Source organism: Pimephales promelas, chromosome 2 (genome assembly GCF_988280905.1).
Source record: "Pimephales promelas chromosome 2, fPimPro1.hap1.1, whole genome shotgun sequence".
Taxonomy (NCBI): Eukaryota; Metazoa; Chordata; class Actinopteri; order Cypriniformes; family Leuciscidae; genus Pimephales; species Pimephales promelas.
The window spans coordinates 45,730,521-45,741,599 of NC_142770.1; the positions used below are offsets into that span (position 1 = coordinate 45,730,521).

Below are 11,079 nucleotides of genomic sequence, written 5' to 3' on the forward strand. Positions count from 1 at the left end.
TCTTGAAAACCAAAAAGGTTTACCAGGACTTTTGAGATCTGAACCGTTTTACAGTGCTTACGTTTCAGTCTTTTCCCCTCACAATTGACGGCATTGTGATTTTGGGGTGAATCATGGTTGAAGAGCAGTTTATTTCAGTACGTCTGTCTTGCACCATGCACCATTAACAAATGTCTTTTCTGGCAGTGAGCATTTAATAGCTTTATTTCTTTGCATCTTTCTCCAGTTTCCGGAGAAGGAGTTTCTCTTGCATGTCTCCTATATGGAAATCTATAACGAGACGGTCACAGATCTGAAGAGAAGGCCTCTGGAGATCCGTGAAGGGAACCACGTGAGTGTTTGGTTGGACTCGTACAGCAGATGCAAGTGTAGTTTCAAATCTTAAAGGGGTCCTAACCAAAAGTGAGAATCAGCCCATGATTTACTCTCCCTCAAGTCATCCTAGGTGTATATGACATTCTTCTTTCAGACGAACTCAATCGGAGTTATATTAAATAATGTCCTGGTTCTTCCAAGCTTTATAATGGCAGTGTATGGCCGTTTCTGTTTCTGATGGAAGTGCATCTGTCCATCATAAAAGTGCATATATCCATAAGTAACTTTTTGTTTTGATGGAAAGATTCACTTTTATCATGGATGGATGCTTCTAAAGCTTGGAAGAACCAGGGCCCGGTTCCCCGATAACGCTCACTCTTAGAAGACTCAAAAAGATATATTTTACAGAAGTTGTATATGTTCCTGAGTGTGTTCCCTGAAGCGTCCCTTAGGAATTAGTTGGTATCGATTGCTCAGGAATCGATTTTCCACTTCACGCGTAAGAAAGATAACACGTTCTATGCAAATTAAACATTCCTCAAATTATTCGAGTAACATTTATTTTAACATTTGTTTAAGTTATCAGTAAAATAGAGACTATTAATTAAATTATCAAATTGTGATGTGTCAATGTTTGAGATGGCGATCAAATCAGGATTTATGTTCACAGAAGCGCGAGCGAATCCCAATGCAAAGCTTCACGAGATAGTATGTAAGTGGCAAAACTAAACATCCATCAAAGCTCAACTTCAGGAAGGGGATATTTACAGGTAAAGATAAAGAGACTGAGAGAAGAAGAACGAGAGATGGAGATAAGAGAGGAGAGGAAAGCAGATAAAGCAATAGCCTATTGCATACAGTGCCCAGAATAAGAATAACTTTATTGCAATGGATCCATATTTATCACAAATATACATAGCCTAAGTTCTTTGACAATTACAGTGGAAAAATAATATTCCCCGCACCCCCTAGCAAGATCACTTTTGGGACCTCTGTATTTATAAAACCCTGTGTACGGCTTTTGCACTGAATAGAAAATTATATTTTTGCAAAATACAATGAATTACAAGGCTGTACAGAAGAGTACACTATTGCAGACTACATTATTATTATATATATTTTTTTTTACAATCACTGTTTGTTAATGTTTTCAGAACCTTGATGTCATTTTTTCAAAACTCTAGAGACAAAACTCACAACCAATGATCAAAATACACATTTTTCAAAACTCTAAACCATTTCTCAATTGCTTGGATACAAATACACAAACTCACACAACTTAACATCACAGTACTACTATTTTAAAAGACAATTCACACATTACATTTCAAATGAGAGTCTATTCATTTCCTTACAATGATATAAGTATCAATTGATACAACTGCTCAAAATGCTAAGTAACTGTTGCAGTACTCTTAATGCATAGTTGTATGGAAACAGACACATAACCTTCCATGTTTACAGTAAATCATGAAAGTTTCAAGATTACGAGATGTATATTTACTGTACATGTAGTATTATAATGAAACTTGTATCACCTATTTTGTTCTACAATATATATAATGATTGTATGAACAATCACTCAGTGAAAATATCGGTTGCTTGTGTGTGTGTGATCTATAGTTATGTTTCAGTGGTGTTTCACAGTAAATTTGTATTTTTTGAATTTTTTTTGAGTTTTGTTGAAAAATGACATCAAGGCTCTGAAAATAGTAGCAAAGTGATTGTAAAAAACTGTAATATAGTCAGCGGGGAACTAAAGTGGGCATGTGGGTAAAATGAGTCCCACTCCAGCCCTGAAACCTCTCACTCCAAGTGCAAACCTACACACCAAATCTCAAACCATAAGCTATTTCTCAGCCTTTGACTCAGTTTTCAACTGCATAAAACACTTTTTTCAAAACACTACACACAATTCTCTACCTAAAACACAAACCATCTAGCAGGAATTTACTTGCTTTCCTTTTCCAAACACACCAGTCAAAATGCTACACTTATTCACCAGGTCTCACACACACACACACACACACACTCCTTATGTCCAAACACTAATTGCTTTACTGATCACTAACCAATCACTGCTTTTACTGTAATATAAGCCTATAATAGGTCAAAGGTCAGATTACCTGTTTTGAACAATGGACGCCAACAATGGACAGAGACCCCCCCCCCCCCCCCCCCCAAATCAATTGTGTCCTTTACTGTATTATAAAGAATATACTTTTGGTTTAAGTGTTTGCCATTTGATGGAAATGCTTCATTCTGACATGTGTTTATGGCATTTTGAATGCAGTTACATTTTTGAAGGAGATGTGAGGCATTTTGCCTTTTGTGTGTGAAGTTTTGGAAGTTTTAGAGTTTTGAAAAAAGGTGACATAGTTTTGAAAATGTGTGTAAGTTTCTAAAGACTGCTGCACAGTGGCGGCAACTAGTGTCTTGAGCTCAAACAACACTAAGAGAGAGCTTATGGATGGTCCAGACCAACCTTACGAAAGTGTGACTTACAGAAGATATACTTATGAGATATGCGTATGAACGTTTTGGGAACTGTGCCATAAGGTCAAGAGAGAGGATAAGGAATAGGTTAAGAACTACTTAGTGATAAGAACTTTTTGGGGAACCGGGCCCAGGACATTTTTAATATAACTCTGATTGTATTCGTCTGAAAGAAGAATGTCTTCTACACCTAGGATGGCTTCGGGGTGAGTAAATCATGGGCTAATTTAAATGTTTGAGTGAACTATCCCTTTAACCCACTGACTGTCCACAGAAAAACGTGTACGTGGCTGATCCAACCGAAGTGGTGCTGACGTCTCCGGAACAAGTGCTGTCCTGGATCACCAAAGGAGAAAGTAAAGCTGCTCTCATTGAATCGCTCACTCGCTCGTTCTGCAAACATGGTGAAATGATGGAGATTACAAATCTGGCACATTTGTTGAGAATATGATTTGCTAGTTAAATGCCGTTTCCAGCTCTCACCGGGTTTCTGTCATGGCAGTTCCTCTAGGAAGCATCACAAACGCCAAATCTCCACGAATGTATCACATTCTTCTTTCAGACGAATACAATCGGAGTTATATTAAAAATGTCCTGACAAACTTTTATTTATTTTTGGGGCTTTTCTGACGATAAGACAGCCAGTAACAGCCAGTACATAACACGCTGCTTTGTAGGGCTGGGTATTGTTAGGTATTTCACAATTCGATTCGATTTCAATTCTTGAGGCTTCGATTCGATTCGATTTCGATTCGATTCAATATTGACTTATTAGCTTCGATATCGATTCAATAATAAGTAAATACACAAGTAATTATGTGCCTGAGTATATTTTTAAGTAATGTGCGCAGTTTTACCAATGTTAAAGAACAAATTGACCCCAGCATGTTTGTTTCCTGTCATGGTTTATTCAGCAGAATAAACTGTACAATATTGTATGTGTTGAATTCAAACACAACTGTGACAAGCACTGTACAGTGCTTTAACAACACCTCTAAAGTGCATGTAACTAAGTAGTAGAAAGTATATTTCTTTCTTCCTATACATTCAAGTTATAAAAGAAATGTAAACAGAAGCACAAAATGTGCATACTCAAAAAAGTGCAATATTAGGTGTTTGTGGGGGCAATTTAGTGAATTTACCTCCTTGCACCATCGCTTCCGCGTTTTGTCTCAGCCTGCCCAGTTACATCCGGTGCTGCATGCGTCAGAAGCCGTTTTTGCATTAGGTGGAGATAATGGCAAATTACACTTGCTATTTACAAGAACTTCCATTGGTTAACAAACGATGTAAATAATATTGTGAGGTAGTTAGATGTTGCAGCACATAAGAGTAAGAAAGAGAAGGGCTTTAAATTATACATTTCTCATATCATGTGAAATCCGACTAGCGATTCGGTTTCTTAAATCGTTGTTTTTTTTAATTAAATCGTTTATTTTTATTAAATCGTTTAATTTTATTAAAGTTTTGCTGCTAGTACACTTCGCTATAGAATGCACTATGCGAAAGTAAAGACGCTACCTGAGATTTCTACCGGAAATTACTTAAAACGCACACAAAAACTTCTTGCACTAGTTTATTGATTGTCAATTATTTTTTAATTGTTTATTTTCAAGTGATAATTTATTTTTATCCAATTTAATATGTTGGTGAATTTTTATTTATTTTTATTTTCAGCTTGAGCGAGAGCTAACAGCAATTCTACAGGAGTTTCGTGAGGACAACCTAGACTTGTCTTGCCACATAACTGTCATAGCAAGACAAAAGAATATTCTACAGAGTGCATGTGTGGCCCTGTCAAGAGGGTACTTTGAGTGGCACAAAAGTCCAAACATTGAGTTTGTGGGAGAAATGGCAGAGGACTATGGTGGTCCAAGGAGAGAATTTTTCAGGTACATTAGATATTACACGTATATACAGTAATGTCTACAGTGCCCTTCAAAAGTTTGAAAATGTCTAGGTTTCAAAGTGTGTTTCTGGACAATATCAGTTTAAGCCCGAACTTGTTCTTGCCGGAAATGCATTAAACAACATTAAAGAGCAGCAATAAATTAATAATAATTTTTTGATTACATAATAATGTCAACATATGTGACAGTTAGACATGCCCCTTTGGCAGCTTTGACGTTAATTAAATTATTTTTGCAACACCGGCAAAGATCTTTAACACTCATTATTTTTTTAATACTTTTTACGCTTTTTCCAGAGTGCCTGCAGTTAGACAGGCTCTGGTGAAGTTGAGTTCTGTTGACAATTATGCGTGGCTCAACTTACTGCGTTGCTCTGATTGGTTGTAGGTCTATCCAACTGAGTGCAGAGTTGTTGTTTTTTTTTTTCTGGTTCGGTTAAGACACGCCTCATAATCAAAGCCCTATAGAGCAGTATCAGACTCACATTCTGACTAGAATAGGAGTATGACGAAGTCAGGCTAGTGTTACGCCCGTTTCACACATACTCCGTTTGCAGTGCGTATGCGGTCCGTATTTTTTTCCGTACCCATGTTAACAGGTTAGAGCTTTCACACTGCACGCGGATGCAGTCCGTCGGTCCGTTCCAGTTGCGGTGCGTATACAGCAGTGCAGAGATCGTTTCCGTACCGAGTCTATTTCTGCTGTGCTGCAAACGCAGAAATAAAGTGACAGCGCTCGGTTCGTGGTCAAAATGAACTCAGATTGACCTCGAAATGTAGTAGTTTCACCATAAATGCATTTAATTCAATAAAATGTAGTAATCTCTCCATAAAGGTATTTAATTGTTTCATATTTTTACTTTAAGACATATTAATATACAAGTAATGCATGGAATTGTATGCATTCGTTGTTTAAATCGTGTTTAAACGAGCATGCGTCCATTCAAGTTTGTAAAAGAGAATCGCAAAGCCATGGCAAAACTTTTATTTTTTAAAAAGTTACTGCATATGGTGAACATATTTTGATTACCAAAAACCAGGACACATGGCCCAGAAAACAAATGATACTCGAAGTTTACTCAAAGATGCCTTATTAATTTCAATACAATTAAAATAGGCTATGCCCCCTCTGTACAGAAAATTGTTGTATTAAGACACAAAATCAGATAGGCTTCTCAGAGGATACTCAACATGTTTTATTATGACAGGTTGGTTTAAAAAATAATGAATGAAATAATGATTAAAAAATAATCTCTCTTCTGTATTAGAAAAATAAATATATCAATATTAATTAACTAAAAGAAATACCTTTAAATTGAACAAAAATACCTCTCACAAACGTACAAAAACGAACTAGTTTCCTTCCTCTTTATCCTGTTTTTCCTCCTCATCCTCCTTGTCTGCTCATCTCCTATATTTTGCTATAAAGCTGATCTTTTCCAGCGTTTTTTTTTTGTTTTTTTTTTGAAAACCAATAACAGGACTGTTGGTCACTGGTCACACTATTGCTGCATAACTTCTGATTTTGAAATAAAAATAGCGAGTGTTTGTGGTACAGCTCACGCAATGCAAACGCAGCATATGTGAAAGCACTTTAGCGCGTGCGGCTCCTGTACCGGATACGCACCGCAACACTCACCGCATACGCACTGCAAACGGAGTATGTGTGAAACGGGCGTTACCTGTGAATTTATCCCAATTGAACCTTTGTGCTGATAATGCAATACTAATCGAGCTACAGGAACACTTTCAGCTCAGATGCTTTAGAAATATCTATTTTTTCCGGTATCTTGAATACAGTGATATAAATTTGATGGGTACATAATTGTATTGAATGAAAAACATTACGTACAAAATTATGTAAATGTATTAGATAATTCATTTAATTTGTTTTATATCAACGCAAACTTATCATAAAATGTGAAGGTTTTATGATTGTTTCAAAATCCCAGGCCTAAGGTGTTCACAGACTTTTGTAACATTGTTTTAGGCTACAGACTTTATCTTAACCTTTTTTTTCTTAGACTCCTCATGATTGAGCTCCAAAGCAACCTTGGGATTTTTGAGGGCAAACCTGGACTGCTGCTCTTCAGCTACGATCAAAAGGCTCTAGCTGAAAATAAATTTTATACAGCAGGAAGACTAATGGCCTGGTCCATAATTCACAATGGACCAGGCATTAAGTGCATTAACAAGGAGCTTTTCATGATTATGTGTGGCCAGAAACCAGACCTTACCACATTTGATCGTACTAATTTCCTGGAAAATGACCTTGCAGAAAAGCTGGCAAAGGTAAGTTAAGTAATTTTACATGCCACATAATGTAGCTATGTGCTCATTTAAGGAGAAAAATGTTTTCACTAACCACTATTCATCAAGTCCACATGTGTTCCTATGATTTTAGGTTGTTGGGTGCAGCTCTCCAGAGGAGCTGACGGAGCTTAAAAACTCCCTGGGGGACTGGATTTGCGACTGTGGGGTAGGGGTACCCAACATTTTCACAGCCTCCTTGAGTAATCTGCCCACAATTTATGGCCAGTTAGTGACCCACTTCATCTACCACAGGTAAATAAATAACACTTACAGTAACTTCTAGCTGCCTCAAATGTCTCCTAAAAAGATCATAATAAGGTGTACTATGTTGGGTCTCTGCTATTGTAAAGTAATGTCTATATTTAGAGTGGACATGTTGTTCCATACATGCATATGTCAGGTCATTAAATCCCTAAATGTTAGGAAGTAGTGAATGTGGATGAGATTTTCCATTTAACAATAGTCTTTTTGTAAATTTGACATGCTTTCATTGAATGAAAAAGACTTATTTTAACAAGCATTTATTTCATATTAGTATATTATATTTAATAATATACTAATGATTATACCTTGCGATTACTCATCCTGTTGAATATCTAAATATTATCAAAACAGGCCTATTGTCTTCCATGTGATTCTCCTGATTTAAGCCTACGGTACGCTCGGGGTTCAAACTAAAAAGGCTGAACGGTAGATGTGCTCATTTTGCAACTGTCAACTTAGCTAGCTAGTCTGTACATTGAAAAACAAACAAAGCTGCTACAACCATCTACAACCTATATACGTCACTACTACCAGAATGCATTGAGATGTAAATAACTATGGCGGCCTTCGAGTGAATGGATTTTCGGCTTCTTTTAACAAAAACAAAAGAAGATATTTTTGTATCACCTTGTACTGTTGATCCTGATCTTAATAGGAGACCAGAGATAATCACCTTTTTTAATATATAAAGGTATCAGGGGCCCGTTTCAATAAGGAGGTTCAACCAACTCTGAGTTAAAGCTTGAACTCAGAGTTGACTTACCCTGAGATGGGAAACTCTGAGTTTTCGGTTACAGAACAGCTGAAATGAGTTAGTTCAATCAACTCTGAGTTGACTGACTCTGAGTTAAGCGCGTGCCGTGCACCACAGCTATAAAAAGCCATTATCAATGGAGCGCAGATATTATGAGTCACCATGGCAACAGCGCCAGACAAAAAGAGGTGTTGGGTGTAATTAATTACCAAGTAATCTAAATATTGTAATTTAATTAAAGGGATTACTCTTAATTCTTCTTTAATTTAAAATAAAATATGATGCAAATAGGCTACTGCATAAACTATAGACCAATTCAGTATAAAACAATAGTAGTGGATTTAGCATACATTTTTAAAAGGTATATTTTTATATAACCTTCTCCCTCTACACACATTGATCAATTCAAGAATAATTCCTGCAATTGTATTGTTAATTTGAAAGCATTAAAAGTGCAGTTTCTTGTCTCTCCTCCTTGTATTGTTCAAGTGGTTGAGGTTGATATAGGATTTAGTAATTAGTAATATGTAGACCAATACTTTCTAGAGATAGTAATTATTACATTAATCTAACTACACCGTTGAAGATGTCATTTGTTGTTAATAATTCATAACTATTTTAGAGTAACTGTTATAATATCAGAGGTGAAACTGGAAGAATGTTATTCAACCTAAAGTAGTCTACTATTACTTTGATACATTTTTACTTAAGTAAAAGTAAAAATACCAGTCTAAAAAATCTACTCAAGTAAAAAGTAGTTAATTTAAAACATGAGTAAAAGTTGCTGAGTAACTTGTTTAACAGTGGGGGTGGGGTGGGGGACTCCCCCATGTGGGGTTGTAACGTATGAGAGTTTCACAGTATGAGAACCGTCTCAGAAAATATCACGGTTTATGGTATTAAACAATTGTTAAATATATAAACTGCATTATTAAATTACGGTTATTATTTTCATCAGTTAAAATGACAGTTAAATAAATTAAACATTTATTCAATAAAACATAATATCAACTAACTTCAATAATTGATTATGATTGACATCTTATTTTTTTATCATTAATAACTTATTAAATTTTATTACAATTTTTTCAATGATTTAATAGAAATATATTATCCAAAACAGTGGTAATGAAATAAAAGTTTAGCAAATGTTTTAATCCTTTTATTTTTTGGCAAAGTGCTGCAAAACAGATTTAGTCAATTAAACCATGGACAAACAATATATATATTCCTAAAGAATGTGTAAATACATTTTAGTATTATTGTTGGTGTTTAAACAGCACTTCCTCTTTAAAAAAGGGGAGGAGATCGCAAGAAACTCTGGGTTTACTGAAGAAAACCTGCTCCCGACCAGGTTAGGTTCACAGAGTAAGTTACCATGGTAACTGACTCTGAGTATAAGTTACCTCTCTTTCAGAAACGGGCTTGACTTACTCTGCTTTCTCGGGTTTGATATACCCCCCTTTCTGAAATGGAAAACCCAGAGTTTCCCTCATTTCAGGGTTAACATACTCAGAGTTTTCACTTAACCTCCTTTCTGAAACAGGCCCCTGGTCAGGCTGCAAAAGGTTTGTTGCTTGTAATGTTTTTTTTTTTTTTTTTCAATGATGAATGTGTATGTAAAATTGGTAATTTATGTATTAGAAATGTGGATTTTTAGACTTCTACACTGAGAAAATCCAGAAAATAATGTATTTTTCAGCTTAAGTGGATGAAAAAGATTTTTGAAAAAGAAGGTGGCCACGCCTACCTGTAAGAGATCACAATTAAACAAAAAGGCTAGCTACTAGTGAGTCTCCGTGATGAGTCTGACAAGGATTTCGAGATCGCCCAAATGTCTGGGATTCGGCTTTTGTGTTCTACAGTCTCCATTCATTATTCTACTGATACAAAGCTTGAAGCTAAATCCTGAAGTATCTCTTTAAAGGGCACCTATTATGGAATCTTGAAAATTTTGAAGTTAGCTTTCATGTAGTATGTAACAGATCTAAGTGAACCAAAGTAAAGTTTTAAATATAAAAGTTCTCCATTGCAGAGTCAGTGGATCAAATCGTTCAAACCGTTGAATGAATCATTCTGGAGTCGCTAAGCAAATCAGATAAAAATAAATTAATATTATATAAGACAAGAAAAGTGTTTGTCATTGCATGTATGTAAAAGTGTAAATAATAGTGATAAGGTGTCAGGTAGTGGTGTGGCATTAAATGCCATAATAAGGGCCCTTTAACCTGGCTACAAAAAATGAGCTTTCAGTAAGATTTTGTTTTGGGCGCAGTACCACAAATTCCCCATTAGATGCCAGCAAAACTCCACTGGGACACAGAGGTTTAATTTGTCCTTTAGAGTGGAGTTTTTCCTCTCAAATTACACGCATTCAAACCACATGGACGAGTGGAAGCATAAAAGGTGGAGCGACGAGATCGAGATCGACGTGAGGGCTGTAGGGAAAAACTTGTTCACAGCTGTGTAAAACTTTTTTCTTGGAATAAATATATGAATATTACAAATTTATAACTATTGGTAAAAATAATTTCATTTATAATTATCTTTGGCAGAAATTAAAATATTCTGACAGTGATACTGCGTTCACGTGCTATGGAAAGTAGGATATTTTCCACTTGTGAACTGGTATTTACCTAAAACTATTTTAGATTGCTTAAGTCATCTGCAACAGCAAGAAAATGATTTGTCAAAACTCAAAAGGTAAATAATATGCTGTATATTTTCTAGCATGAATAGTATATATTTTTACCATTCACGACTCTCGCGGTGCTCTCCGCCATTTTGAAATGGTCAAAGGTTATCTCATCTCGGCAACTCGTCCAAAATATCAAAATATTCTACAAGTTGCCCAGTGGAAAATACCACATGAGGGGGTGTTCATGTGCATTTTACATGTCGGATTTTGGTATTTACCATAATTACCATAGCACATGAACGCAGCATGAGACCATGGTAACCACAGGTAAAACCATGTATAGCTACTCGCTCACTACCACTGTGTAAGAATGAATAAATTACAGAATAA

At 35.8% G+C, this 11,079-nt stretch overlaps 1 protein-coding gene across 1 annotated transcript; it reads left to right on the forward strand.

The window, feature by feature from the left end:
* The first annotated feature begins 4,612 nt into the window (after nt 1-4,612).
* On the forward strand, nt 4,613-10,521 carry LOC148997616 (G2/M phase-specific E3 ubiquitin-protein ligase-like). The gene is made up of 4 exons (XM_089120193.1): nt 4,613-4,703; nt 6,745-7,012; nt 7,125-7,285; nt 10,347-10,521. The coding sequence occupies exons 1-4, from the start codon at nt 4,663-4,665 to the stop codon at nt 10,519-10,521; spliced, it is 645 nt and encodes a 214-aa protein (XP_088976319.1). The 5' UTR covers nt 4,613-4,662.
* The last annotated feature ends 558 nt before the right edge of the window (nt 10,522-11,079 follow it).

What these genes read in the sequence shown, in the direction of transcription:
- LOC148997616 (XM_089120193.1), top strand. Translation starts at nt 4,663, where the DNA reads ATGGCAGAGGACTATGGTGGTCCAAGGAGAGAATTTTTCAG. An exon ending in CCAAGGAGAGAATTTTTCAG is followed by an intron (nt 4,704 to 6,744) that starts GTACATTAGATA and finishes TTTTTTTCTTAG; the next exon opens with ACTCCTCATGATTGAGCTCC. An exon ending in TTGCAGAAAAGCTGGCAAAG is followed by an intron (nt 7,013 to 7,124) that starts GTAAGTTAAGTA and finishes CTATGATTTTAG; the next exon opens with GTTGTTGGGTGCAGCTCTCC.